This window comes from Suncus etruscus, chromosome 17 (assembly GCF_024139225.1).
Source record: "Suncus etruscus isolate mSunEtr1 chromosome 17, mSunEtr1.pri.cur, whole genome shotgun sequence".
NCBI lineage: Eukaryota > Metazoa > Chordata > Mammalia > Eulipotyphla > Soricidae > Suncus > Suncus etruscus.
Window position 1 is genome coordinate 2,198,997 of NC_064864.1, and position 27,958 is coordinate 2,226,954.

General features: G+C 37.5%; 1 protein-coding gene across 1 annotated transcript in view; it reads left to right on the forward strand.

Annotated features, from left to right (window-relative positions):
- Positions 1 to 27,958, forward strand: part of CTNNA3 (catenin alpha 3) — a 1,601,008-nt gene that overhangs the window by 86,194 nt on the left and 1,486,856 nt on the right. The window contains exon 3 of the mRNA XM_049790484.1: positions 9,831 to 10,023. Within this exon, the coding sequence (XP_049646441.1) occupies positions 9,831 to 10,023 (193 nt within the window). The remainder of the gene's footprint in view (positions 1 to 9,830; positions 10,024 to 27,958) is intronic.

A 27,958-nucleotide genomic window follows, 5' to 3' on the forward strand; every position in this document is an offset into this window, starting at 1 on the left:
CTAATTTTTCAGGATTTAATTTGAAATTTTTATCTAATTAACATGAGACTTAAGTATATTTTGTTTCATATTTTAACACTGGGTTACAAGGATGTTCATAATAGAGTTTTTGCCCTCCCCCCAGTTAAAATTGTTCATGATTGAGTTGCAGTCATACAATGTACAACAACCTTACCCAAAATGCATTTCCAACCACCAATGTCCCATTTTCCCTCTCACCCTCCCTGATGCTCTCTTTTTTCCCACCTACCCTCTCCGACTGTCTCTGAGGCAGGTATGTTACTTTATTCTCTTTTTCTTTCTTTTTTCTTTTTTGACACTGTGATTTGAACTACTGTTAATGAAGGAGTGCCATGCATGCTACTTTATTCCCTTCCAGCACCCAGTTCTTGTCCAGAGTATTTAGTTCTAGCTATCACTTTCATAGTAGACCCTTCTCCAACTGGACTCTCTGCTCTTTGTGGTAAGCTTCCTACCATTGACTGGTCCTTCTAATCTCATCTCTATTGTCTTTGCATATTATCAGCACTCTGTCTTTTATTTTTCTTATATCCCACAGATGAGTGAAATTATTCTATTTATCCCTATCCCTTTGACTCATTTCACTCAGCATAATAATCTCCATGTTCATCCATGTATAAGCAAATTTCATGACTTCATTTTTTTCTGATGGCTGCATAAAATTGCACGTGGAAGCTCAATTTTCAGGTTTTTTTTGGATGAATTTCCATATTATTTTCCATAAAGGCTGGACTAGATGGCATTCCCATTAGCAGTGAGTGAAAGTTCCTTTCTTTCCACATCCCTGCCAGCATGGATTGTTCTTGTTCTTTGTAACGCGTGCCAGTCTTTGTGGCATGAGATGGTACCTCATTGTATTTATTTGCATCTCCCTGATGATTAGTGATGTGGAGCAATTTTTCATATGATTTTTGTTCATCTGCATTTCTTCTTTGAGAAAATGACTTTCATCTTCTCATTTTTTGATGGGGTTAGATTTCTTGTTGAGTTCTTCCCAGTACATTGTATATCTTAGACATTAAACCTTTATCAGATGGGTATTGGGTAAATAGTTTCTCCCATTCTGTGGGTAGACTTTGTATCCTAGACACTATTTCATTTGAAGTGCAAAAGATTCTATGTTAAATGTAGTTCCATTTATTTACCTTTGCTTCCATTTGCTTGGACAGTGGTGTTTCCTCCTTGAAGTTGACTTTAGTTTCAATGTCATGGAGTGTTTTGCTTATGTTTTTCTCTATGTACTTTATGGTTACAGGTATTTAATCCATTTTTGATTTTTGATCTTTTTTTTGGTCTTTTTGGGCCACACCCAGCGATGCTCAGGGGTTACTCCTGGCTGTCTGCTCAGAAATAGCTCCTGGCAGGCACGGGGGACCATATGGGACACCGGGATTCCAACCAACCACCTTTGCTCCTGGATCGTCTGCTTGCAAGACAAACGCTGCTGCGCTATCTCTCCGGGCCCTCCATTTATGATTTGACTTTTGTGCATGCTATTAAAGAGAGGTCTGAGTTCACTTTTTTGCATGTGGCTGACCAGTTTTCCCAATACCACTTGTTGAAGAGGCTTTCCTTGCTCCACTTCGTATTTCTTGTAGATTAATTCTAAACCTAGGGTCAGTCTCAGAATACTCAAGTCTTTTCTATTGATCTGAAGGTCTGTCTTTGTTCCAATACTATGCAGTTTTAATGACTATTGCTTTATAGGACAATTTAAAGTTGGTGATAGTAATGCCTCCCATCTTCTTTTTCCTAAGGATTGCTTTAGCTATTTTTGGTGTTTATTGTTCCAAATAAATTTTAGTATCCACTTTTTTTTGAAGAATGTCATGGGTATCCTTAGAATGTTGCATTAAATGTATATAATGATTTGGGAAGTATTGCCATTTTAATGATGTTAATCTTTCCAATCCATGAATAAGGTATATGTTTCCATGTAACATGGTTATAGATATTGAATATAGAATATTGGGATTTTTAATTCATTTTAATTTGACTTCTGTGCATGGTAGTAAAAGGATCTCATACACATGGTTTTAAGAAATTTTAAATGTGCAGAGTTAATGAAATAAATTAAAAATACTTTATCTAATTTGGGGTCATTTCAAAAGGAAACCATTCATGTACTACAAAGTTGTGTCTATAACGTGGCACATAGATATAAAATCTTTAATATCTTTAAGAAATAGTTAAAATATAAGTTTATTTTTGAAGAATACCCAAAATATTAGTAAAAAGGGAAAAGGAAGGTTAGTAAGACACAAATTTGTATCTAACATTCAAATGATCTTTGCTGCGAATCCAGACTATGTGTTTTTCATAAATTAAAATTGATTTTGTACTGAAAGGGAGAAATGTGGAAACAGAAATTATTTTATAGAGTAATTTAAAAGCTAATTTTTACCGATGGCTAGTACTGCTGCAAGAAATGGGAGTTTGTGGAATAACATATACAGTGCATCCCTTAATGAGGATGTGAGTCACAGTCACTGATGGGCGTCAGTTAGATCCTGTAGGGGAGTTGGATAAAAAAAGGTTAGTTCCCTTTTTTATTACAGCATTACCAAGCCATCTTTACTTTCTAAAATAAAGTGAATCATGCAAACGTCACTTGAATTTAGTTTAACCAATATTAAATAAGTATATTTTTAAAGGAAGAGATAGATATGAATGATTTATAAAAGTAAGTAACTTGCAAGTTGCAATTACATTTCTTTGATGAAAGCACAATGTTCTTTTCACATTTCTTATTTCTCTAGCATTTATAAGGAACAAAGCATTTCAAGAATGCGCATTTAAATTTCAAAGCCCAGGCTATTCTACGGCAATCATTCGGTACATGGAGGAACCAAACAAGAATAGAAGAATGTTCAGTGGGAAGCAGTATGAATTATGGCACTTAAAATATATTCTAAAGGAAAATTTGAGATAATGATACTTATTCTTCTGTTTAAACAAAGGCTGTAAACTATATAAGTGCTATAATATATCTTAATCTGGACAAATATCCTTTAGCTCTTGAGATATATATATATATAAATATATATGAATTTACAAAAGATACTTGTCTTATAGAATATGTGAGAACCCATGTATTCTTTATCTAATACATGTTAAAGTTATGAGTTTTTTTCTGTTGCTTATAAAGCATGTAGAAAATATATTTTAATTTTAATGTTTTGGGGCCACCTCCTACAATGCATAGGGTTTAATTCTGTGCTCAGGGATTACTTCTGGCTTTGAGTATGTGTTATGGATGGAATTTGGACTGACCACATGCAAGGCGAGGGCCCTTGTTACATTCTGTTCCTGCATGCTGTACTATCTCGTTTGCCCCAGGTTGTACTTTTCAAACTACCCTCATCACCATCAGTAGAGATGAAGTCATGAAATTTTCCTATAGATGGATGGACATGGAAACTATTTTGCTGAGTGAAATGAGTCAGAAAGAGAAAGATAGACACAGAATAGTATCACTCATCTATGGGTTTTAAGGAACAGTAAAGACATTATTGTTGGCTGGAGAGATAGCACAGCGGTAGGATGTTTGCCTTGCAAGCAGCCGACCCAGGACCAAGGTGATTCAAATCCCAGCATCCCATATGGTCCCCCATGCCTGCCAAGAGCGATTTCTGAGCACAGATCCTGGAGTAACCCCTGAGCACTGGTGGGTGTGGCCCCCAAACCAAAACAAACAAACAAGACATTATTGTGATAATGCCCAGTGACAATAGGGATGAGAACCAAAAGGACCAGCTCATGATATGAAGCTCACCACAAAGAGTGGTGAATGCTGTTAGAGAAAAAACCACTAATAACTACCATTACAATGTTAATGAGTGAGAGAAGTAGAATGCCTCTTTCGAATACAGGTGGAAGGGGGAGGGAGGAGGGAGATGGGGGGCATTGGTGGTGAGAAGGTATCACTGGTGAGGGGGGTGTTCTTTTTATGACTGAAACCCCGATGCAGCACTGATGTATGTCGTGACATTCACTGGTATTTTTTTTTCTCATTGGTCTCCATTTTAAAAACCATATATATTCAAAGTAAAAATTGGAGGATGGACTCTCAAGCTAGGAAGAGACCAGTTTGCATGGGGGTACCATATATATTCAAAGTAAAAATGAGAGGATGGACTCTCAGGCCGGGAAGAGGCCAGTACTCTTTTCCTACTTGTTTATTCTCAGCAGCCTCTTGGCCTCTTCCTTCCTTCATTGTGTAACTGTGGTTGCTACCATACTAGGTTCCTGATTAGTTCCCACAAACGGTGACAATTGAGACTACTGTCTTATGTTAGATTGTTTATTTTCCCCCACTTTTTATCTTTTCTCCTCTTTGTGAACTGTTCAATAAGGTATTTTGGGGGCCGGAGAGATAGCATGGAGGTAAGGCGTTTGCCTTTCATGCAGGAGGTCATCGGTTCGAATCCCGGCGCCCCATATGGTCCCCTGTGCCTGCCAGGAGCAATTTCTGAGCCTGGAGCCAGGAATAACCCCTGAGCACTGCCAGGTGTGACCCAAAAACCAAAAAAAAAAAAAAAAAAAAAAAGGTATTTTGGTGAAAGAGTCCCTCCCTATCTTTCCTTCCCTTTGTTATTTGTTAAATAAGGAAGTTTGTAGAAGTGTCCCTCCATTAAATGTTTATATAAGAACCAAGTCAATTGGATTGTTGGACTTGTTCTAGCATCCCCATAGGCACCAATCTCGGCATGTGATACTGCTCTTCCTTTGCATAGGCACATTAAAATGGGAAATTATATACAAACACATTCTTATCTTATAGAGATGGGAACACACACATTTTGTAATACAGTAGGACCTTATACCCTGAACATTGTCATAAAGACCTGGCCCATGTCTTGAAAGAATGGGCATTGTCCATTTACCCCTGAACCAGTGATGCCATCTACAAAACAACCATGGTTCTGTACTACATCACCTGAATGCAATTCTCTACCAAGGAAGATCCTACCACTGCTCTGGCATAGACCTATTCAACAGAGACTTCCCTTTAACACACAGAGAACTTAACAGCAGTAACAACCTGCTTTAAAGACTGAGCTCTCTGCATCACCCTCTGATTGTGAGTGAAACTAAAGGGTGCTCTGCATCATCCTGACTCTTATATAGGATATGGACATATTCCGAGATCCTTGGCTACAGAAGCCAGACACCAACAACAGTAACTGTGTGAAAAATAAAAGTGTATTGGCATACAATGACTTAGGTTGGACAACCTAATATGCCTGAAACCTAGAGTTGGTCTTGTGCCAGAAAACTTCAGGGGTAAGGTCTCCTTGTATTTAGGCCAAGGCTTTTTCTTTCCATGTCCCCTATATTTTGCTGGGCCTATGCAAACAATTTCCACACTAACACAGTCTTTGCTGTGCTCCTTTGACTCATTCTTAATGAATTATTGTATTATGATCAATTGTGTCAACAATACTACAGCTTTTAATATTAAGGGAGTTGCATAAATTTTTTGGCTTTGGATTGCTTTGTGTAAGAAATATTATAATGTACTACAATCTGGGGGCTCGAGGGACAAAGTAAATGTACATGTTTAAATAAATAAAAAAATGTGATTCTATTTGGTTTTTGGGCTACACCTTATGGTTTTCAGGGGTTATTTCCAGTTCAGTACTCATGTGTGTGTGTGGGATCACAGCTGATAAAGCACAGTGGGCCAAACAGTATTGGGGTTCTAACCCAGCACTATTCCCATGAAAAACAAGTGATCTCTTTCTGGCCTTTAAATATTTAAATAAATGTTTTTTTTTTTTGGGGGGGCACACCAGTAACGCTCAGGGGTTACTCCTGGCTATGCACTCAGAAGTTGCTCCTGGCTTGGGGGACCATATGGGATGCTGGGAGATCAAACCACGGTCCGTCCAAGGCTAGCGCAGGCAAGGCAAGCACCTTACCTCTAGTGCCACCGCCTGGCCCCTAAATAAATGTTTTTTTTCTCACCTCCACTTAATCCTCTTCTCCTATCAATCTGCTCATTATGTTACTGAATCTGTATTTTTGTTTGTTTGCAGATTTTACCCAGAAGGTTCTATATTTATCATATCAAATGCCTTTCCCACTCTACTATCTCTCTGACTCTGTTTTCATACCATGTTTATTGTAAATAGTGCTGTAGTGAACATAGGTGAAGGCAGCCTAGATTTTTCGTCTTCCAGTCTTCTATATTAAAATATGGATATAATATTTCCCCTGTTTTTCAGTGAAAAATTTCAAAGTTTGCTCTTGAAAATGTCAACCAACTCTTGATTTTTGGGTATAAGGCTTTGTTAAGCAATGCTATTTTTTATAATGTAAATTTCTTTCTTGATCCTTTTCTTTCTGATCCTCAGTGTCTGCTTCGTACCTGCTTCTAAGGATGCTCTGGGAACCTTGCAGTGCAGGGATCCAATCTGCATACGAAATCCTTCAGCACTTATAGTCTTGCCCCTAGTCCCACACCATCATTTAGTTTGAGCTTCTGCTTTCAAATATTGGTACTTGGCTTCTGCTCCCCCAAAATGCTCTTATTATAAGATTTTTATTCTTATTTTAGGTAAATTTATAAAAGTAACATTCTTATTAAAGTCTTTAGGTAATTAAAAGTATAGACATTAAGGAAGTCTCTAGAGATAGTACAGCATGAATAGCTCTTGCCTTGCATGTAAGTTTGATCTGGGTTTCACCCTGATATCACATTTGTTGCTCTGAGCACCACCAGGAGTAATTGCCAAGTGTAGAGTCAGGAGTAATCCATCAACATTGAGCAGTGTGGCCCCCCAATAAAGAAAATAAAAACAAAAGAGAAGTCCCTCTTCAATGCAAACCTGTGCTCATGAAAATTTTTAGTAACAGAAACCAGTTCTAAAGTAATAAAATTTGTTTGAAAAATTATTTGCAATCATCCCTCTTATTAGATAATTTATGAAATAACTATTTATTAAACACATGTTTTGTGTTTTATGCTTTTATGGAGTCTGCATTTTAGTAGATGAAGTTTTACTGCAATTAGAGAGGAGCCCTACTAATATATATTGAGAAAAACACCAATTGGAATCCAAAACATCAAGGTCTTTGAGACAGAATTCAACTGAGAGTTCTTGAGACACCTTTGAAATGCAGATTTCCAGGCCCCAAGCATCAGCAGGATCCCCTGTGAGAAGAGGTTTCTTTGCTACATAGACAGAGTCTAGGTTAAGAATATGAAAAGAACCAGAAATTCAAAAAATTTCGCCATGGAACCCCCCCCCCCAAAAAAAAAAAAAACCTCTTAGATATGCAAATAGTTTTAGATCAATACAATTTTGGAGACTATCCACATATGATCCTGTTTCAAAGTGATTGAATATTTTCTCCATTCCGGAAAAACCCATATTCTTTTTTAAACATGAAACTCTCAAGGGTGTGTACAGGATGCAAACTGGGGACTTTGGTGGGGGGAGGTCAACATTGGTGGTGGGAACGACTCTAATTCACTGTCACTGTATGCCTGAAATCCATCTATGAAGGACTTTGTAATTCACAATGGTTTTAATAAAAATAAAAAAAATTATGAAACTCTTTCTTGGGGCTAAAGAAACAATACAACAGTAGGGCGCCTGCCTTGTACTTGTCTGACCTGGATTCAATCCTCAGCACCACCTATGGTCCCCAGATCCCTGAGTGCAGAGACAGAAATAACCTCTGAGTTATTGCGTCTATATTCTTTAATTTCTTTAATTAATTAATTAATTAAATCACCAGGGGTGATTTAATCACCTCGTCCCCCCAAAAAAACCTCTCCTCTCATATTTTCCAAGTATACTTAACTCACAAAACTACTTATCTCCTTTCTGAAATTCTTTCCTCTAAGAGTAGTAAATGGACTAGAGGAAAAAGAACCTGGAGAGAATTGGATAATTTTCTCTCTTTCCGGCAAAGAGCAGTTCCTCACTCAAGCCTCACTCATAGATGCCTGAGAATTTGACAATTCCTTTCTCAGGGATCAGTTTCCACCTCTGTAGATCATATGGGATCCAGGTGTAGTTTGATGGCTGCTATGTAAAAGCTGGCAGTTGCAAATATATGGACCATAGAGCTATTCAAAGTGGATTTCATCCGTCTTAAACCTCCCCAAAGCACTTCTCAGTAACCAAAGTGAATATAGAGTAAACTATTAGGGTCCCCTCTAGAGGATGCTGCCTCTCCTCTCCCCATTTCATATCTCACCTGTAACACTATGTGATAAGCATATCAAGAAATTAAAGAATATAGACTCAATTAAGTACTTTGAGGAAGCTCAAATTGGGGTGAAGGGAACGCAGGAGAGAGTGGAGATGGAATGATCAGGAAATATTCAGGGCTGTGTATACTGAATGAGTTCTGTTTTAATAAAAGGTGGAATTAAAGTGGAGTTTAAGAGGCAAGCAGGAGGGAATTATAAAAGACCAATTTATGATTTGTGGCTCTGAGATAACCATTATCTTGCTTGATTCACAGCGATTACTCTGTCTGCATATTAGCCATTTCTGTTGTTGTTCTAAGAAGACTGCAATTTACTGACTTAAATGTTAATATTTTTGCTTAATTAACTCTAAATGTAGACTCAGGCAGTGATCCTCAAACTACAGCCCGTGGGCCACATATTGTATTTGTTCCCATTTTGTTTCTTCACTTCAAAATAAGATATATGCAGTGTGCATTGAAATTTTTTCATAGTTTTTGTTTTTACTATAGTCCGGTCTTTCAATGGTTTGAGGGACAGTGAGGGACAGTCTGGCCCCCTATTTTAAAAGTTTGAGGACCACTGATAGGTTCAAAGTAATATGGATTAATTAATTTTGGTTTTGGGGGTACACTGGTATTTAGGGCTCACTTATGGCTCTGTGATCAAGAATCACTGTTGGCAGGGTCAGGGGTCCATATGGGGTGAGGGTGATAAAACTCAGGTCAGCCATGTACAAGTCAAGTGCCCTATCTGTTGTTGCCCCATCTGTTTTACTGTCTCTCAGGCCCATGATATTAAGTTAATTTTATAATCATTGATATTTTTGTAGTCTGTAATTTTCAGCAGTTTTCATTTTATTACTTCATCAAGATCTTGTACTTTTTATATATGAAATTTCTATAATTCACATCCAGGCAAACACTCATGTACGTATATTTGTAAAACTTGTTCTAATAATAAAATATACTTTCATCGATATGATCCTCTCTCTACTTCTTCCTTTGTCCCCTCTATCCTTTCCCTCTCTTTTCCCCTTACAATCATTAACGCTTTCTTTTTCCTACTTTCCAGTTGGAGATTCCCTGGTGATTTATAATATAGCTCTTGATGCCTTGACTCGTTTTTTGGGGATGTAGTACTGGAAATGAATAGTAGTGAAAATGAATCATGTCATTCTGAATATTTTTGACAATAATACCTTAGATCTGTGTTTTCCTCATAAGTTTGTCTAAAGTAAAATAAATCCCTACGGTTTGTGAGATCACCCCTCACACCATATTTCCAACACCAGGCAGATGGGTCTGCAGGAGCAAAATAGCAGAGAAGGATTAATAAACCAAGCTAGTAAAGAATGAGCTTTTCAGCCTTGTGTTATCTCTGAGCTTAGCAAGCCAAAATTCTCTTTATTAACCCATTTGCAATTCACCAGGAGGGGGAAAGAGAGAGACAAAAGTACCTGTTCAGGTGGGCTTTTACATATCAAAGGAGAGATTTAGAGGGAAGAAGAAGATGGGGGGGGGGAATGCCTTGGTTTGGGGTTAATAGCTGGGTGACATCTTAACAGTCTAACAAGTGACTTGCACTTTTTCATTTTTAGGTGACTACGCTTGTAAATTGTCCCCAGAATCCTTCCAATAGGAAAAAAGGACGTTCAAAAAGAGCCAGAGTTCTTTTAGCTTCTGTGGAGGAAGCAACTTGGAATTTATTAGACAAGGGAGAGAAGATTGCCCAGGAGGCCACCGTCTTGAAGCAAGAGCTCGCAGCTGCACTTGGGGAAGTCCGCCAAGAAAGTGAGTCCCCCAGTCTTGGTCAGGAGCAAAGTGCCTGTCCTCAGGGTGTTCGTTACAAATTAGGTTTTCACGGTTCTGTTTAGTTACCTGAGTTTATTGCTCTTTTATTGAACTCTGAGGAGTGAGATGTGGGAGACAGAGTGGTTTATTAGGCAGTTCCAAGCCTCACAATACCACTCCTGGTTCTTCAATGATAGGAAACTTTCTCCAATCATACTATTGTTTATCCTTCCTTCCTTCCTTCCTTCCTTCCTTCCTTCCTTCCTTCCTTCCTTCCTTCCTTCCTTCCTTCCTTCCTTCCTTCCTTCCTTCCTTCCTTCTCTTCTTCCTTCTCTTCTTCTTCCTTCCTTCTTCTTTCTTTCTTTCTCTTTTTCTTTCTTTCTTTCTTCTTTCTTTCTTTCTTCTTTCTTTCTTTCTTTCTTTCTTTCTTTCTTTCTTCTTTCTTTCTTCTTCTCTTTCTTCTTTCTTTCTTTCTTTCTTTCTTTCTTTCTTTCTTTCTTTCTTCTTCTTTCTTTCTTTCTTTCTTTCTTTCTTTCTTTCTCTTCTTTCTTTCTTTCTTCTTCTTTCTTTCTTTCTTTCTTCCTTTCTTCTTTCTTTCTTCTCTTTCTTCTTTTTCTTTCTTCCTTCCTTCCTTTCCTCCTTCCTTCCTTCCTTCCTTCCCCCCTCCCTTCCTTCCTTCCTTCCTTCCTTCCTTCCTTCCTTCCTTCCTTCCTTCCTTCCTTCCTTCCTCCTTCCCTCCCTTCCTACCTTCCTTCCTTCCTTCCTTCCCTCCCTTCCTCCCTTCCCTCCCTCCCTCCCTCCCTCCCTCCCTCCCTCCCTCCAGTCATCCATTGTTTATCAACAGCAGCAACAACAACATGGCCAGAGAGATAATACAACCTTCTAGAAGACCCACCTGGGTTCATCCCCGCACTCCATTTGGTCCCCATAAGCACTGCCAGGTGTGGTCCAAAACAAAAAAATTAAAACAAAACACAGCCAGGAGTAACCCCTGAGCATTGCTGGGTGTAGCCCCCAAACAAATGAACAAATACTCCAAAACCAACCAATTAACCCAAAAAAGCTCTTAATAAAGAAGGGAAAATATCTACTTTTTTTTTTTTGGTTGAAAAATATAATGAGAAATGTATAATGAAGTTGGAGATAAATTTTTACCATTCATAAGTAAATTATAAAATTCTTTGTAAATAGGTGAGGATACATATTTCAGACTTAACATCTGCCTAACTTTTCTGGAAATTGAATTTTCTAAATTTTAAAATGAGCTATTTATTTTGAGACCTGTTTATTACTGCTAAAAATACATAATGAAACATACATTTCATCTTTTAATATTTTTAATGATGGTAAAACAACAGCTATCTAATGAATGCAAATCTCATTTTACAACTCAATCAATAGTCTTCAGTCAGGAACCAGAGAAATAGTACAGGGGTAAGAGCCTTGCCTTGTACACAGACCTGTGCTTAATCCCTGGTGCCCTGTATGATCTCCTGAGTCTGCCAGTAGTGATTTCTGAGTGTAGACCCCCGAGTAAACCCTGAACATAGCCAGAGTTGGTCCCTCTCAAATTATTGGATCAATGAAATAATTTTATATATTAGTTTTTGTCCCTGACCATAGAGGAATTATTTTCAGTTCTTATTATTGAGTCTATTAGCTGTGTATTTCTTGCATGTGCTTTTACTCTTTTGAGGCAACTAAAGTTTTTAAAAATTATAAATGGCTGTTGAATCTTTCTTTGCATCTGATATAATCACATGATTCTTGTCTTTTATTTCCTCAATGTGAAATATCACATTGGTTGATCTGATTATACTGAACCAGCCATTCTTGCATTTGTACAATTAATCCAACTTATTTCATAGTATTATGATCCTTTTACTGAATTTGGTTTGCTAAGATTTTATAGAAAGTTTTGCATTTATTGGGCTATAGATCTGTAGCTTTCCTTTCAATAATAATTTTGCCCAATTTTGGTGTAGAGTAATATCTCATGGACGGTGAGAAATGTTCTTTATTACTTATTAGTGAAATGCTGATCAAAGTGACAATAAGATACAAACTCACATGTGAGAGAAAGCCTACATCAAAAATGCAGATAAATAAAACTATGAAAATTTTGGTGGAAATATCAATTTGCAGCTTCTGAGAGAAACAGTACAGACATTTATGAAGAAATAAAAATAAAACTTTCATATTCAGGACTTATACTCCTAGGTATCTAGCATAAAAGATGGAAACATGTTAATCATGAACACATATGCACATCTGTATTTATTACAGTGCTACTCACCACTGCTGAGCTCTAGACACAACCCACATACTCAATTACAGATAAGTTGATAAAAAAATATGTGGCTTTTATGTTCAATGAAATACTACTTTTTTGCTTTGACGCTCAGGGGTTATTACTCCTGGCTCTGCGCTCAAAAATCGCTCCTGGCTTGGGGGACCATAGGGAACACGGGGTATCGAACTGTGGTCCATCCTAAGTCAGTTGCGTGCAAGGCAAATACCTTACTGCTTGTGCCACCCCAAACTGGAAGAGGCTGTGCTAAAGCCAGGAGAAGAAAAATATCAGTTGATCTCACTCACGTATGATATATATAAAGATGCAAAGCAGGGAACAGATAATGTTCAATGGAAACAAACCCTTAACTCTGAACAAAGAATAAGACAAGACTGGGAGTGAGCTAAAGGTAAACTGTGGATATTGAACTGCAGGAGAATGGTCTAAAAATTAATTTCAGGATATGGACACTGTGTTCGTTGATGCTGCTGGACTCCAGACTTGAATGAGACCACTAAACTGAATTAGAGTTTAATACTCTAATCTGTCTGGCAAAAAGGCCCCACACTGGCCAGCCAGGGCTACCTCCTGAAGGAGATGAGCCTCACCCAAGGTCATGAGGAGGATTAGATAGGAACGTTCCATTTTTCTTGGAACGTTCCATTTTTCTGATGATCTTTCAAATAATTGGCTATTGTCTAGGACTCTACTGCTCCCTTGTCCTTCCTTGTTAGGCTACCTGGTCTGACCAGGTAGCTTGGGACTTGTCTATGGAAGTAGGCATGTGAAGACCTACACCCTGTGGTTCTTACAAAATGGCGTCTCTCCATGCTCAGAACCTGAGAAGCTTGCCGTATGACCTTGACAAAATGGCATCCTTCCTTGTTCAGAGTCCAGGTCCCAACAATGTGATGTAGTGATATTATACCCCAAGTCACAGAGACATTTACATTCTTCAGACCAATGTTATCTCAACAAAAAGGGGAGAAATAGGATAAAAGAGAAAAAAAAAGTGTGATTTGATACAGTTCATTTGATTTGATTTCAGTTCTGAGACTGAAAATGATAAACTTATCCAGTTACAATAGATTAAAAATGCTTCTCTTTGTTAAAATCAGAACAAGTATTTAAATCATAAAACAGGAATTTAACACAGTTTACTTACAGTTAAAGAAAAATATCGAGGGTCTTATTTGCTATTCTTTCTATGTGGTACCTGCTTTCTTATCCTGTTTTTAAGGTCCTGCCATTTTAATTTTAAGTCTATTTTATTGTAATTTGTCTTAGTATGAATTTCCTTGGTTCTTTTAACTTGGGACTGTTTGAGCTTCTACAATGTCTTCTTACTTCCCTAGACTTGTTTTTTTGACCATTATTTACTCAAGTATTTTGGGGGGATTTTTCTATTATATTTTAGGCAACCCTTAAATTGTATATTTTTCTTTTTCCTGTTGTCCTAAATTCCTTTAGTATGTCTTAATATTTTTAAATTATTTTTGAAAAATTTTTTCTGTGTCTGGGTGAGGTGGTGTGTGTGTGTGTGTGTGTGTGTGTGTGTGTGTGTGTGTGTGTGTGTGGTTGTTGGACCACACCTGGCCATGCTCAGGGGTTACTCCTGGATCTGTGCTAAGGAATCACTCTGGATGGGCTTAGGGGACTAGATGGGAAGCTGGGATTGAATCCAAGTTGACTGCGTGCAAGGCAAACACCCCACCTGCTGTACTATCGCTCATGTCCCTAGGTTAGTTCTTTTGCTTCATCTTTGACTGACCATTCAGCCCTCTGTTTTATCCAGTGTGTACTGGATTATTCCAAATTGTTGACCATTATTCTCTTTTCTTTCTTCTTTTTTTTAAATTGTGATTTCTTTTTTAGTATTTTTATGTTTAGAATTATTATGTTTAGCCTAGCTTTCAGCTTAATGATTTTTGCTTACATTTTCTTGTTTGTTCGCTCACCTCTGTTCAGAATATTTTTTGTTTTGTTTTGTTTTTGGGTCACACCCTGTGATGCTCAGAGGTTACTCCTGGCTATGTGCTCAGAAATCGCTCCTGGTTTGGGGGACCGAATGGGACACTGGGGGATGGAACTGCAGTCTGTCCTAGGCTAGTGTGTGCAAGCCAGATGCCCGAACCACTTGTGCCACCGCTCGGGCTCCCCCTCTAGAAATTTTATAAACTATTGGTTTGTGAGTTCTCCTTTAGGTAGAACTAAGTAAGTTATATACTTTCTTTTTTCTGGAATTTTTTGGTTCTTTCTGTTGGGACATGTTCTATTTTTCCATTTTTTTTTTGTGTGTGTCTATGTCTCTACTTTTATATTTTAGATTGGCCCTTGTATCTTTCCAGTGTTGCATATTGGGTCTTATGTATGTGATGTTTCAAAGAGTCTCAGTGCAATATCTACTCTTACTTCCTAAATTAGTCACTTGGTCTGTCATTTTGTCTGACAGCATCCACCTGCCTCTGTGTTTGGTCAGCACTGAGTTTAGACATGTCGATCCTATCAGATTGTGATTGCTTGAACTTGGATTTTATCCTGGACTATGTCCTGCTTAGAGGGTGGTGCTGAGGGCTGAGACTTGGCATGTGACTGCCTAGATTTGCAATGGAAATGTGTGCTGGTGCATCTAGATTGCTTAAGGCACTAATCCTCTGTAGCCTGATGAAAGTGTCCTGAGTAGTTAATTACTGGAGAAATGGCCCTCAGCTAGCTAGAAGTCTGTGGGAGGTGTTGGACTGGGACAGTTAAACTGCAGTGGCAATAGCAGCAATGCCCTTAGAGTTCAGTAATTAAAATATGTCGAGGTGGCTGGTGCTGCAAGTTTTGCAAGATTAGGGAGCAGGAATATTTCTTCGTCTAACTACAAATTGAAAAAATAAAAGAAAAAAGAGGATGGGACCCAAGGGCCAAGAGGTTTCAGGAGTATTGAGTGTACAAAAAATGATCACACCCAAATATCCAACCCAAAGTCAATGACAATAGAATCAAGAGCTATACACAAAAGGGATCTGTTACTCTACCAGTCCAGCGGGCATGAAAAGCATGCTGGGAAGAGTGGCGAAAGCATGGTGGGAACTATGGCGGATGAAGGTCAACACTGGTGGTGGGAATGGTCCCAATTCACTGTCACTATGTACCATAAATACAACTGTGAAAGACTTGTAATTCACATTGTCTCAATAAAAACTACATATAAAAGTGATTAGGGAGCAGGGTCTTTTGCATGGATTGCTTATTGCTCTCTGTACCTTTAGAAGTAATCGGAGAATTTTGGCCATAGGGTTGTAACATGCTTGCTAGCAGGTAGGTGAGGTTTAGTAGGGGTTGGATATATCCGCATATCTGCCATTTGTGGACCTTCTTAATTATTTTTCTTTAGCCCCTAGTTGACTAAGCCACTTTTTAGTGCGTATAATTCTCATCAGATTTGCCCTCAGGGCCTGATAAGAGAAAAGGTTCCAAGATGCCTTTCACCTGTTGTGAACAAGGCAAGAGATTGCCACAATGGTGGTTTAAGTGAATTGAAATTACTCTGTAAAGTTTCTTACCTCTCAGGACAATATTCTATTTGAAAAATGTTTTTACTGAAGTTTTATTAATTGATTGAGGTACTGTGATTTACAATACTGTTAGTGGTGGTTTCACATGTACATACTTCCAATACATACAACTTCCAATACAACCCCCATCATCAGTGTACTCACCTCCCTTTAAGTTCCCCTGTACCTCTCCCTTTCAATTCTCACCCCCCTGCCAATTTCAGTTTTTTTTGGGCCACACCCGGTGATGCTCAGGGCTTACTCCTGGCTATGCACTCAGAAATTGCTCCTGGCTTGGGGGCCATTTGGGATGCCAGGGGACAGAACATTGTCTGTTCTAGGTCAGCGCGTGCAAGGCAAATGCCCTATCGCTGTGCCACCACTCTGCCCCCCAACTCAGTTCTATGGGTCAGTTGTTGCTACCTTACTGTGTGTATCCCACAATATGAGAAATTATCCTGAGGGATCCCTTTCCTTCTTATTGACTTTACTCAGCATGATACGCCCTAGTTTCATTAATACCATGGCAAATTGCATGATTTTTTTTTCTTAGAGCTGCATAGTATTCCATCATATATATCTTCCACAACTTCTTGATCCATTTTCTTATAATTGGGCATTTGGGTTGTTTTCATATCCTGGCTTTTATACTTAGAGTTATGATGGACAGCATTGTCAATCATCCTTTTGAGTGTATGTTTTTGTGGTGATGGAGGCTAAATGCAAAAGCCAGGAAGTAATATTGCTCAGTAATGTGGGAGTTCTATTCCTCTTTCTTTCTTTCTTTCTTTTTTTTTTTGGTATATCTATCTTGCATTCCATAGTTTAGATTCCCACCAACAATGGGTGAGGCTTCCCTTTTCACCACAATCCCACCAACATTTGTTGTTTCCAGATTTTTTGATATATGCCATTCTCACTGGCACAAGATTATGTCTCAATGTTGCTTTGATTTCTTTGATTTACATTTCACTAGTCATAAATGATGAGCATTTCTTCATATGCCTATTAGCCATCTGCATGTCCTCTTTAAGAACATATTTGTTCATCTCCACATTTTTGGGTGAGGTTGTTGGTTTTCTTTTTTTTCAGAGTAAAAACAGGCTACATATTTTTTATTTACAGATATTGAGGAAGGGATGGAGAGAGGAGAGAAAGAGAGAGACAGATAGACAGAAAGAGAGAGAGACAGAGAGATAGAGAGAGGGACAGAGAGAGAGTAAAACAGAGAGTCAGAAACACAGAGAAAGAGAGAGATTTGTGCTCAAGAGAGAGCTCAGGCTTCTTCAAAGGTGGAGAGAGCCCTGGTACATAAACCAGCATAAAAACATGAAAGTACACATCTCAGGAAGAAAGATGCAGTTGACATTTGCTCGGGACCATGTATCCAGGCAGCATATATGCCTCTCGTTGCATTTGTTGTTACTGAATTTTGTGAGTGCTTATAGATCTTAGATATTAGCCCTTTATCTGATATATTGTACACAAATATTTTCCCTCATTCATTAAATTTTTTAAAATTTATAAACTCAAAGTGGTTTTTCTTTTCTACGTGGAAGCATTTTAATTTTATGTACTCCCATTTCTTTGTTTTTACTTTCTGGTTTATTTTCTGGTTTTTGCAGTCAACTTGTTGAAGAAGTCGCCATGGTAATTTTTAAAGGAGAATTCTGTCAGGCCAATAGTTTAAGGACATATTAATGATTACCTTCACCTATTTGGTAGGTGCTGTTTTATCTGCTACTATTTCATTGGTTCCCAAGGGAGGTGAATATGCAAACTGACTTTATCGTGGTCTTAGTCTTTCTTAGTCTCTGTTATTTTTTTCTTGGACCACCTGTTTACACTTCCTTTTCACCCAAATTTCTGGGTCTTGTTTCTGCTGTGCTGCATAATTGGTGCCACGAATTTAACATTGGCCACTGGAATAATCCTCGCTCTGTTCACTAGGAGAATGTTATTGTACCTTAAAGATCTCTTTCTGATTGTGCCTTGTTCTTCTCTTGTGGTGGTGTCTTCCTTTTCCAAAACATATGCTGCTTTTGTATCTCTTTATTAGTGCAAGTTTTGTTTGTCCAGACTTTAGGTGTACTTCTGTATAAACTAATCCATATTTACTTATAAATTTGCTGGGATAATGGAAAAAAGGTAAGTATGAATAAGTTACCATGCCATAATCCCACAGGAAAGGAGGATCTGGAGCAGGGTCCTGCATGAAATAATCCAAACCCATGATGAGGGTGAAACATGTGTAATTTGACAATCTTCGACTTTTTATCCAAAGAGTTCCAGAACTGGTTTTTTTTTTTTTTTTTTTTTTTGAGTACAGAGACCACTGCTGGGTGGGGGAGTTAGGAAAAAAGGCCTATCCTGAGCCTGTCCTGCCCAGGATTGCTTGAGATGAGTAAAGCAATCTGTTTTTGGGTAAAACAAAGTTGTAAACAAACAGATACAAAGAAACCAGGGATGATTTTTATTTTGGGTAAAACAAGGCATAATCTAGGGGCCGGAGAGATAGCATGGAGGTAAGGCGTTTGCCTTTCATGCAGGAGGTCATCGGTTCGAATCCCGGCGCCCCATATGGTCCCCTGTGCCTGCCAGGAGCAATTTCTGAGCCTGGAGCCAGGAATAACCCCTGAGCACTGCCAGGTGTGACCCAAAAACCAAAAAAAAAAAAAAAAAAACAAGGCATAATCTAACAGGTAAGTATGTTGGGACCTGGGTTCTGAACAAGGAAGGGCACCATTTTGTAAAGGCCACACGGCAGGCCATTTTGTAAGAACCACATGGTGTAGGTTTTCACAAGCCTATCTCCATAGACAGCACCCCAAGTTACCTGGTCATGCCAGGTAACCCATCAGGAAAGGGCAAGGGAACAGCCCTAGACAATAGCCCTCGACAATAGCCAATTATGTTAGAGGTCATCAGAAAACTGGAACCTCTGGGCCCACCCAATTTAAGAAGGATCCGTAATTTCAACATTTTCAGATCAGTAAAAGTCAATTATTTTAAAGAGAATGTCACAGAGAGAAGTCGGTTTGTAATCTAGAATATGCATCATATTCTTCGCTGTGTTATATTATACAATGTGAAGTACATACATATATATGACATATGCTGTATATACAACAAATACATTTGGTCAAAGTTTGCCAAATGCTTTTAGATGGACTCTTTTTTTTTTTTTTGTCACACTGCCAGATTGAACTCCTGCCACTTACATGTGGGAGGAAAACAGTGAAACAGCAAATGGTGTTGGAATTTGGGGAATAGCGTGTGCTTCTCCTATGACTACAGAAATAGTAATCGTGAGAACACCAAATTCTTAAAAACTTAGAAGAAATTTTTGCTCAGTTGTAGGGTTGAATTTTTATTCAAGTAACCATGTTATTCAAGCAAATATGTTACTGTAAGCATATTTTAAATAGCTCTTGCTTTGGTTATTCTCCACTTCTATACCCCCTTAAGAGTTTTCTTTGTCCAGGGGCATAATATATGAACCAATGAAGAACAAACACATTTAATTTAATAGAAAAAATTAAAATAAAGGATTTTTAATTTACATTTTGTGAACTTATTTTCAAAATGATATTTGAGATTTAACTTAGGGACATTCTAATTTTGGCCATGTAATTTATGTAGCCTTGATATAGAATATCTTTATTCCAAAATAGTAGACTTTTATTGCTTTAGTGGACATTTGGTTATCTATAGAGCTTGCTTGTGGAAGATGCGACTTGAATATTATTAAGGAGTGTTAGGGAGGATAATAAAAACTTACTGGTACAACCATAGAGTTCCAGAAAGAGGGTGATTCATTATAGTGAATAGAATATAGTGAATAGAAAATAATGATTCATTATAGTTACTTAAGAACATAAAGCTTACTCCTATACTTGCAACCAGAGGTAAAGCATTGAATTTTTTTTTGGGGGGGGGGGAATGGAGTGTGCTCTCAGGAGTACTTACATGTTATTGTTTATATAGAGTGTTACAGTATCTGTATAATTATTAGGGGAAATATAATGTTAGAAGTAGCAATAGGAACATCATATAGTTCTACACGTCTACAAATAGAATTTGTGTATGTATCTGTTGTTATAACTTGGATAACTCCAGTTTGGTATTTGGGTTAACATTGTGAGTACCATACCAAATTTTTTTTCTTAATAAAATCATGCCTTTCTTATTAATAAATATGTACATGGATATATGTATATATATATGAGTACTTTTTTATTTTTTCATAAAAATCCTAGGAACAAGTAGTTAAAATTGATTTCATTTTGCTAAATAATAGCTAAAAAGTTTGTTTAATAAAATATAATTTTAGACTGGGTTTAATAGAAGTCTTAAAGATTTGTCAATCAACTATAAAGTTTATTTGTTAATAAGAGCTTATTTGTTATATATAAAATAACTTACTTGTTAATAAACTTTAAAGAAACCAAGTTGAAATTTATTTCAAATACTGCTCTAAGATTATGAAATTCCTAAACAGAGTTGGGTTTTTAATAATTCAGGCTTTAGCTTTTGCCTTTAGCTAGTCATAAAAATTAAATGGAATTAAAGATTTGAATGATAACAACAAAAAAGACATTCTTACACGCTTCCCTCCACCCCTTTATGTGCTGGTGAGTCCTGTAAGAATTCTCAGGGGGAAGATTGGCAAATCCAGGGGTGCTGAGCAATCCCTTATCCTCTGCTACTTTCAGGTAAGCCCTGAAGGCGCTCTCTCAGTCTCGGAACCCACAAATTCAACTTAGCCAGGATCTCTGCCATGCTCCTGACCTGAAGGCAGCTGTTGTACCAAACATAAAGAAAGGGAGTAATCCACTTGCTCTGAGGAACAATGACACAACCATGGGAAGATACAAAGCATGGAGGCCTCTCATCATCTGGATGAGGATTACAAAGTGGCAGTGATGAGACTGCTCTGAATTGAAGAAAATAACAGAGGAGAGGGCCAAACAAAGAAGAAAAAATAGGAGACTATTTCAATCAGAGATCACTATTTCGAAGAGAATAGTAGGATCAAAAAACACAGTTTAGGGGCCGGGCGGTGGCGCTGGAGGTAAGGTGCATGCCTTGCCTGCGCTAGCCTAGGACGGACCGCGGTTCAATTCCCCCGGTGTCCCATATGGTCCCCCAAGAAGCCAGGAGCAACTTCTGAGCGCATAGCCAGGAGTAACCCCTGAGCGGCACAGGGTGTGGCCCAAAAAACCAAAAAAAAAAAAAAAAAAAAAAAAACCCACAGTTTAGGGCCCGGAGAGACAGCACAGCGGCGCTTGCCTTGCAAGCAGCCGATCCAGGACCAAAGGTGGTTGGTTCGAATCCCGGTGTCCCATATGGTCCCCCGTGCCTGCCAGGAGCTATTTCTGAGCAGACAGCCAGGAGTAACCCCTGAGCACCGCCGGGTGTGGCCCCCCAAACAAACAAACAAACAAAAAAACAAACAAAAACAAAACCACAGTTTAATAGGGGCCACGAGGTATTCTAGTAGTTAGGGCATCTATCTACTCAGCATATGCCTAATCTGGGTTTGGTTTCTAGCACCACCTGGCATCAACAGGTGCAGCTCTGGAGGACTCTGAACACTGCCAGGTATGGTCCTGGAAAGAGGAGATTACAAAATAAGTAATTTTTGAGATAATGTTTATTACCTTATTTGAAAATATATTAATATCAATAATTAATATTAAGCAACACAATTAAATAATAATTATAATTATGCATAATATTAAGTAATAGAATTACTTAACATTTTCATTAAATGATCAAATATTTGGTATTTATACTTGGCATTATTTTGGGCCCTGAGAATGTAGAGATAAATGAGATGTTTCACAGTCTATTGGGTGGAAGAAAATATTAAATGCTATAAATATGTCTGAGAAATGTGATTCTAATGGTGTATCAAAAAGACTAGAGAAGTTATATGAAAAAACAATGCATAGTGTTCCTAAAATTCCATTTTCTTTGAGTGCACCATAAAGACAAATATTACATAAATACAGATAAGTATATATATATAATTTATAGAAATATGTGGTCTATGCCTAGCCTGTCTATTCCCAGAGACTTTTTTTAAAAATTAAATATTTATTGAAATCTTCACATAGACCAAACTCTTGTCAATGTGCCAGACTCTGAAAAGTGAAGGAGGGAGTTGAGCTCCAGAGATGATTGATATTTTAGTAGGAAGATAGGCAATAAGCAAGTAAAAAACACTTGCTTTTAATTTGTAAAGGGAATTATATTCTTCTACTTTGCAACATTAAAATATCAATATAGGAGATTTTCTCATGAAAGTATTGTTTTACTTTAATAATTATGCATTTTTAGATTCCTAGTAAAATAAAATAAGCAAACTTGAGTTCCTTGATGGAATAATTAATTGGATATTTTTTAGGTAGTTCTAATGCAGATTAAGGTTTAATTCTTTTGTATACTATCTGGAACAAGCCAAGATACCTTCATTGCCATATACAGCACTTACAATAATGGGATATATTTTAGTATTGAATTATCTATCTAATACTAGTTGTCTTGAAACTCCGTCCAGTAGAACCAGCACTTGAAAATATGTGCCGAGGCTTCATATATGCCCGATGGGAGAGGACTTGCACTTTCCTTGGAATTCTGCCACTAAGATACTTCATTATCTATTTTTAATTGCGGTTCTCCAGGAAGATTACCACGAGTCAGTTAGAGAGCCAAGAAGATTAAGAAGAAGATTTTGAATCCAGTATGGACCCTCCTAACTCTTTGCTTTTTTTCCAAATATGAGGAGATGTAATTTTATAGTAAAAGGATTTATTTACTATTTTCGCTTCCCAACTGCAAGTTTGTAAAGCTTAGGCCAGCAGCACCTGCCAACGTGGTCCACTTTGCATGGCCCATGAGTGTTTTTAACAAGATGGGTGATGTGGCTACTATGTAGGGTACTGTTGACTTTGTTGGTGACTTGCAAACATTGGTAGTGAAAAATGTATGTATAATTTTTGTGCATAGTACATAGGTTTATGTTATTTAAAGATCTACCTACTTTTTATATAGTACTTTATGTTAAAGATTTATAGTATCCTGGGTTTACAGCCTTTTTTCCCCCTTCTAGATTAGAAATTTAGCCATACTCTCATTCATATTAGTCAGAGAAAACGATTTATTCTACAAGTGTTTATTCCTGGAAAATGGTAGTTTTCAGTGTAATTAATCTTCCTAAAGGTGTACTTGGGTACTTTGTTAAGCAACAAATGCCATTGTGGAATTTCTAATATTGAATTTTTAAAATGTTCCTTATTGTCTTCTTGATTATTGAGTGCACATTTTTGTACAAGAAATTAAATGCATCCCAGGAAAGCACAGATTTTTATAAAATGTGCTGGTATCTATTTTGGGTCACCCATGTTAAAAGATTTTATCTTTAAAACTCATCTGTGCTGAGCATTTATTTATAAAAGAAAATAGTTCATTTCCAGTTAACTGTCGGTAAGAAACAGGTCAGCTCCATCCACTTGCTTCAAAAACATTTCAGTTAGAATTTTGATAAAATGTTTGGTATTTTGCCACCAATTACTCATAGCCTATATATGATTTCAAAGGCAACAGCTGCTGCCTAATTTCCATGTATTGCTATGTTGATGCTGTGTATATTTAACTTATTGCTTATCAAGAGTGTTCTTAGATAAGTATAAAGACTCAAGTATGATATAATCTTTTAAACCAAGCACGCAGTGTGCTTCAGGAGGTGTAGGTCATTCTTCATTTGAAAGCAGACATTTGAAACAAGACAAACTCTTGTTTAAACACATTTTACCATGCAAACACGAGGGCTGGTAACTGGCAGAATGCTTATGGAAACACTTCCATTGGAGACGGATGAGCTAATTAGGTTCTTTGCTTGTAAACTCCTAATTGCTGGAAAACACCCAATCTGCATTCTTTAGCATTCTCCTGAAAAATCTGTAGAAGGATTATATTCAATCGATACTCTCTTAAATTATTTTTTGACCTCCCATGCTGTTTGCAAGGCACCCTTGGGGGCAACTCCTGGTGATTTTCAACTGGCCAACAGTTCTATTTGAGGGTGTGGTGTTACTCAGACTCTATGGTGCCAGAGACTGCCAAGGACACCCTGTGGTACTACAGAGGACCATGTAATACAGGGGGACAGTAATTAAACCCAGATTAGACACACACATCTGGACTGTCTTCCTGGATCATGAATGTGATATTATAAGCAAACTCTTCTTTGTTCCCTGTATGATGTGTTGTGTTACACATTGGAAAGTGCCAAATGATTGTCCCTCTATCTCAACTTCTGTCATTTGGTATGTTGGATGATGACATCGAGGTAGGCTATTTTGAGAAAGAACGGTAATGCTTCAGTTGAATAGAGGAGAAGTTGTGTAAGCTAGCTGCCATTTACTTTGATGTAAAATTCAAAGCTTGGAGCAAATGTTTAATTCATGTTAACAGATTGATTTGGAAGTGATGTGTTTTAAAATGGAGCTTGAAATCGTAGCAGGTAAAAATTCTGAAACCACAGGTGTGACTCATATATTATCCATGGCTTTGATCTCTCTGATTAGAAAGATGGCACAACTTTCTAACTATTTCATAAATATGTGCAAAGTTAGCAGACCAAGTGTAGGTCTAACATTGATGCTCACATAGGTCAAAAGGCTCAAGGAAGTAAAAAGGTAGTGTGATGCCACATGCCCATTGTCACTGCTAATAGTTAGCATAGTATTGGACGTCTTAGAGAGAAGGCAAGAAAGAGAAATTAAAGACATTCAAAAATTGGTAAAGGTTAAACTATCACTATGAAACAATGTTATATAGCGAAAAATGGAAAGACTACCCCAAATCCTAGGACTAGTAAACATATATAGTAAAGAAGCAGAATGCATAATTAATACACAGACATCTGTTGTATTCTTACATGTAGCCAGAAACATAGATGAGAAAAATATTTAAAAAATATCATTCATGATTTTGGCAAAAACAAGAATCTAGGAATCAATAAGGATGTGAAATGAGCTATTTAGTGAAAACTATAAATCATTACTGAAAGAAATAAAAGAAGACACAAGGAGATGGAAATGAATTTCTTATTCATGAATTGAAGAAATATGTCTTGTTAAAATAACCATCCTATTCAAAGCGATTTACAGCTTCAGTGCAATCCCCATCCAAATTCCCATTGTATTATTTTTGGGGTGGTGGAATGAGAGAGTTCCAAACTGTGTTTAGGGATGCAGTGTTCACTCCCAGAGTTTCTCAGTTACCTGAATGACCAGTCCCAAGTATGTGGCGCCGCTTGGGTTCTGCAATAGTGAGTGTTACTTGGGTCTCTTGTGGTGCTCTCAGGGTGTATGTTTAAGAGTGACATCCAGCTTCTAAGTTATTAAAAATTTTGTATGTGAAAAAAATTTTGTATGCGACTCACATACTTTTCTAGTGATCATAGCTAAGATAAACTCTACCTCCTCTGGAATCCACAGGAAATCAATGACCGAACATTTTGTAGTTTCTGAGTTTTGGTTCACTCTCTTGAGATTAGATTCTGATATGGAGAAACAATGATTCTCATATAGACAGTAGGCCTATTCTCCCTTTTTTAGTTAAAGTGATAGAATTGTTTAGTTCAATGTTTCTCCATTTTTTTTCTGACCACCATTCATTTCTGAACTTGTCTCCTTCCTATGCTCTTTCTATTAGTTGGGCCCTTAGTCTGATGTTGTAGACCCCTTACCATGTGATTTTATTTTTTGTTTTTTTTTGTTTTTTTTTTTTTTTGGTTTTTGGGCCACACCCTGTGACGCTCAGGGGTTACTCCTGGCTATGCACTCAGAAGTTGCTCCTGGCTTCTTGGGGGACCATATGGGATGCCGGGGGATCGAACTGCGGTCCGTCCTAGGCTAGCGCAGGCAAGGCAGGCACCTTACCTCCAGCGCCACCGCCCGGCCCCGTGATTTTATTTTTTAATCTGTGCCTTCCCTTGCAAGATTCTGGAGACCCTCAAGAGGTTATAAAAAACACTGGCTAGTACCCCTTACTATGTCTGAGAAGTATTAAAAACCCTTTTAAGAAACATATGTTAAAAACTGAAAAGAACAACAACAAAACTGAAAAGAATAAAACAATGGCATGTGAAATGAAGACATTTTTAGATGTGGATTTAAAAGTCCCAAATTTTAAATATGCTAGCAGCTGGAGTTACTAAAGGGTTTTAAAACTCACATGACCGACTTTGGTTTTATCCTTAGCACCTTAAGAGTGATCTCTGATCATAGAGTGAGGAGTAATCCCTGAGCACTAGTGGTGTTTTCCCCCCAAAAGTAACTTTTTTTTGTCACAGGGATTGGGGGACCATATGTGACACCAGGGATTGAACCCCAGTTTGGTGGTTTGAAAGTCGAATGCTTCCTACTCTCTGTACTAATACGCCAGTTCCATTCAAAAGTAATTTTTTTTTTGGGTCACACCCAGCGGTGCTCAGGGGTTACTCCTGGCTGTCTGCTCAGAAATAGCTCCTGGCAGGCACGGGGGACCATATGGGACACCGGGATTCGAACCAACCACCTTTGGTCCTGGATCGGCTGCTTGCAAGGCAAATGCCCGCTGTGCTATCTCTCCGGGCCCCCAAAAGTAATTTTAATAGCATTTTTGATATTGTTTTTGATGCCTACTTTATATACAAGACAGTATATATTATTTTTTCTGTATCAAATACTTATTTGATAACCTATTCAATACTTTTTTGATTTTCATTAAAACATGAAAGTTCTGATTCCTGACTTCAAAGTAATAAAATTTGACATTTTTCTCAGTACATATACATTTAATAATATATATTTTAATTGAGATAAGATCAGATTACAAATATATGCATGTTTTATGTTGGAGGTGCACAATGCTACCACATAATATTGAGATATCAAAGTGCCAGCACAGTATATCTTTTCTGAAGTTCATTGTCCTTTGAGTCCATCTTCATCCCATGGATAACTTCAATTTCATGGTCAGTATCGAATGGCTTCTTTTTACTGAACATTGTCTTTTCCCTTAATATTTTAAGAATGTTACATAATATTAACTATAGTCACTTTAGATATGAAGTTGTTGAGAACACCTAAGTGGTGACATGACCAGAATGAACAGGCTTACATGATAATTAAGGACATTTTCAGGACTACTGTTCTATCTGATTTATATCTATAGGAGTTTTAGAGAAAAATATACCAACTGTAAAAAATAGTGCAGGAAAGTTTGTGGTGGAAAGCATCAATATTTTGTTCTCTCTTTGCTGTCTCTTGTCCTAGAACTAAGACAAAAATTTCTTTGCTGCTAGTCTGGAGGAAGCCTTTTGAGTTTACACCTGGTGCTTACAACCTTGCATATGCTTATATCACTTTTTCTTTATGTATCAACTGAAACACTGTCCATTTAGACCTTCATATGAAATATGGACTTGCTTTTCACTTTTCTTTCTTTACCCCCACCTCAAGTCTGGTGTCAGAGGTATTGAGTGATAAGGAAGACAGTGGTAGGATGTCTATTAAAATAGAACTGATAATATTGGAGGTTTGTTTATTGTTGTTGATGATGTTCCTAACTGAGTAGCATTCAAAGATGGCGTTTCTGGACATTGTGGAAATTCTATAAATAATCTAATGACCTTGCCCAAATTCCTTTCCCTTTCAAGCAGCTAAGAGGATTATAGTTTTTGCAGCTAAAATTTCTGGTAGATACATCTATAAATCTATAAGCTAATATGTAAATACTATTACTAATTTATAATATAAATAACTTTATTATGCAGAACAAAATACACTTATAAAGCTAGTCTGTTCTTTCATTCTAGGTCAGCACTGGGAACATAAATAATGACCAGTAGATTGCTTAGCAAGCATGAAGATGAAGAAAGCTGAATAAACACAATGTATAATGTTGAAAAGTTAAAAAGAAACCACAAGCTTAATATAGAGTTAGCAGAGAAAGAATTTGTAATGTTATTATCGTTACTTAATAGTATTTACTATAACACCATATTAGTAGTTATATTATTGTTTTTGGAAAGTGTTTGAGAGGT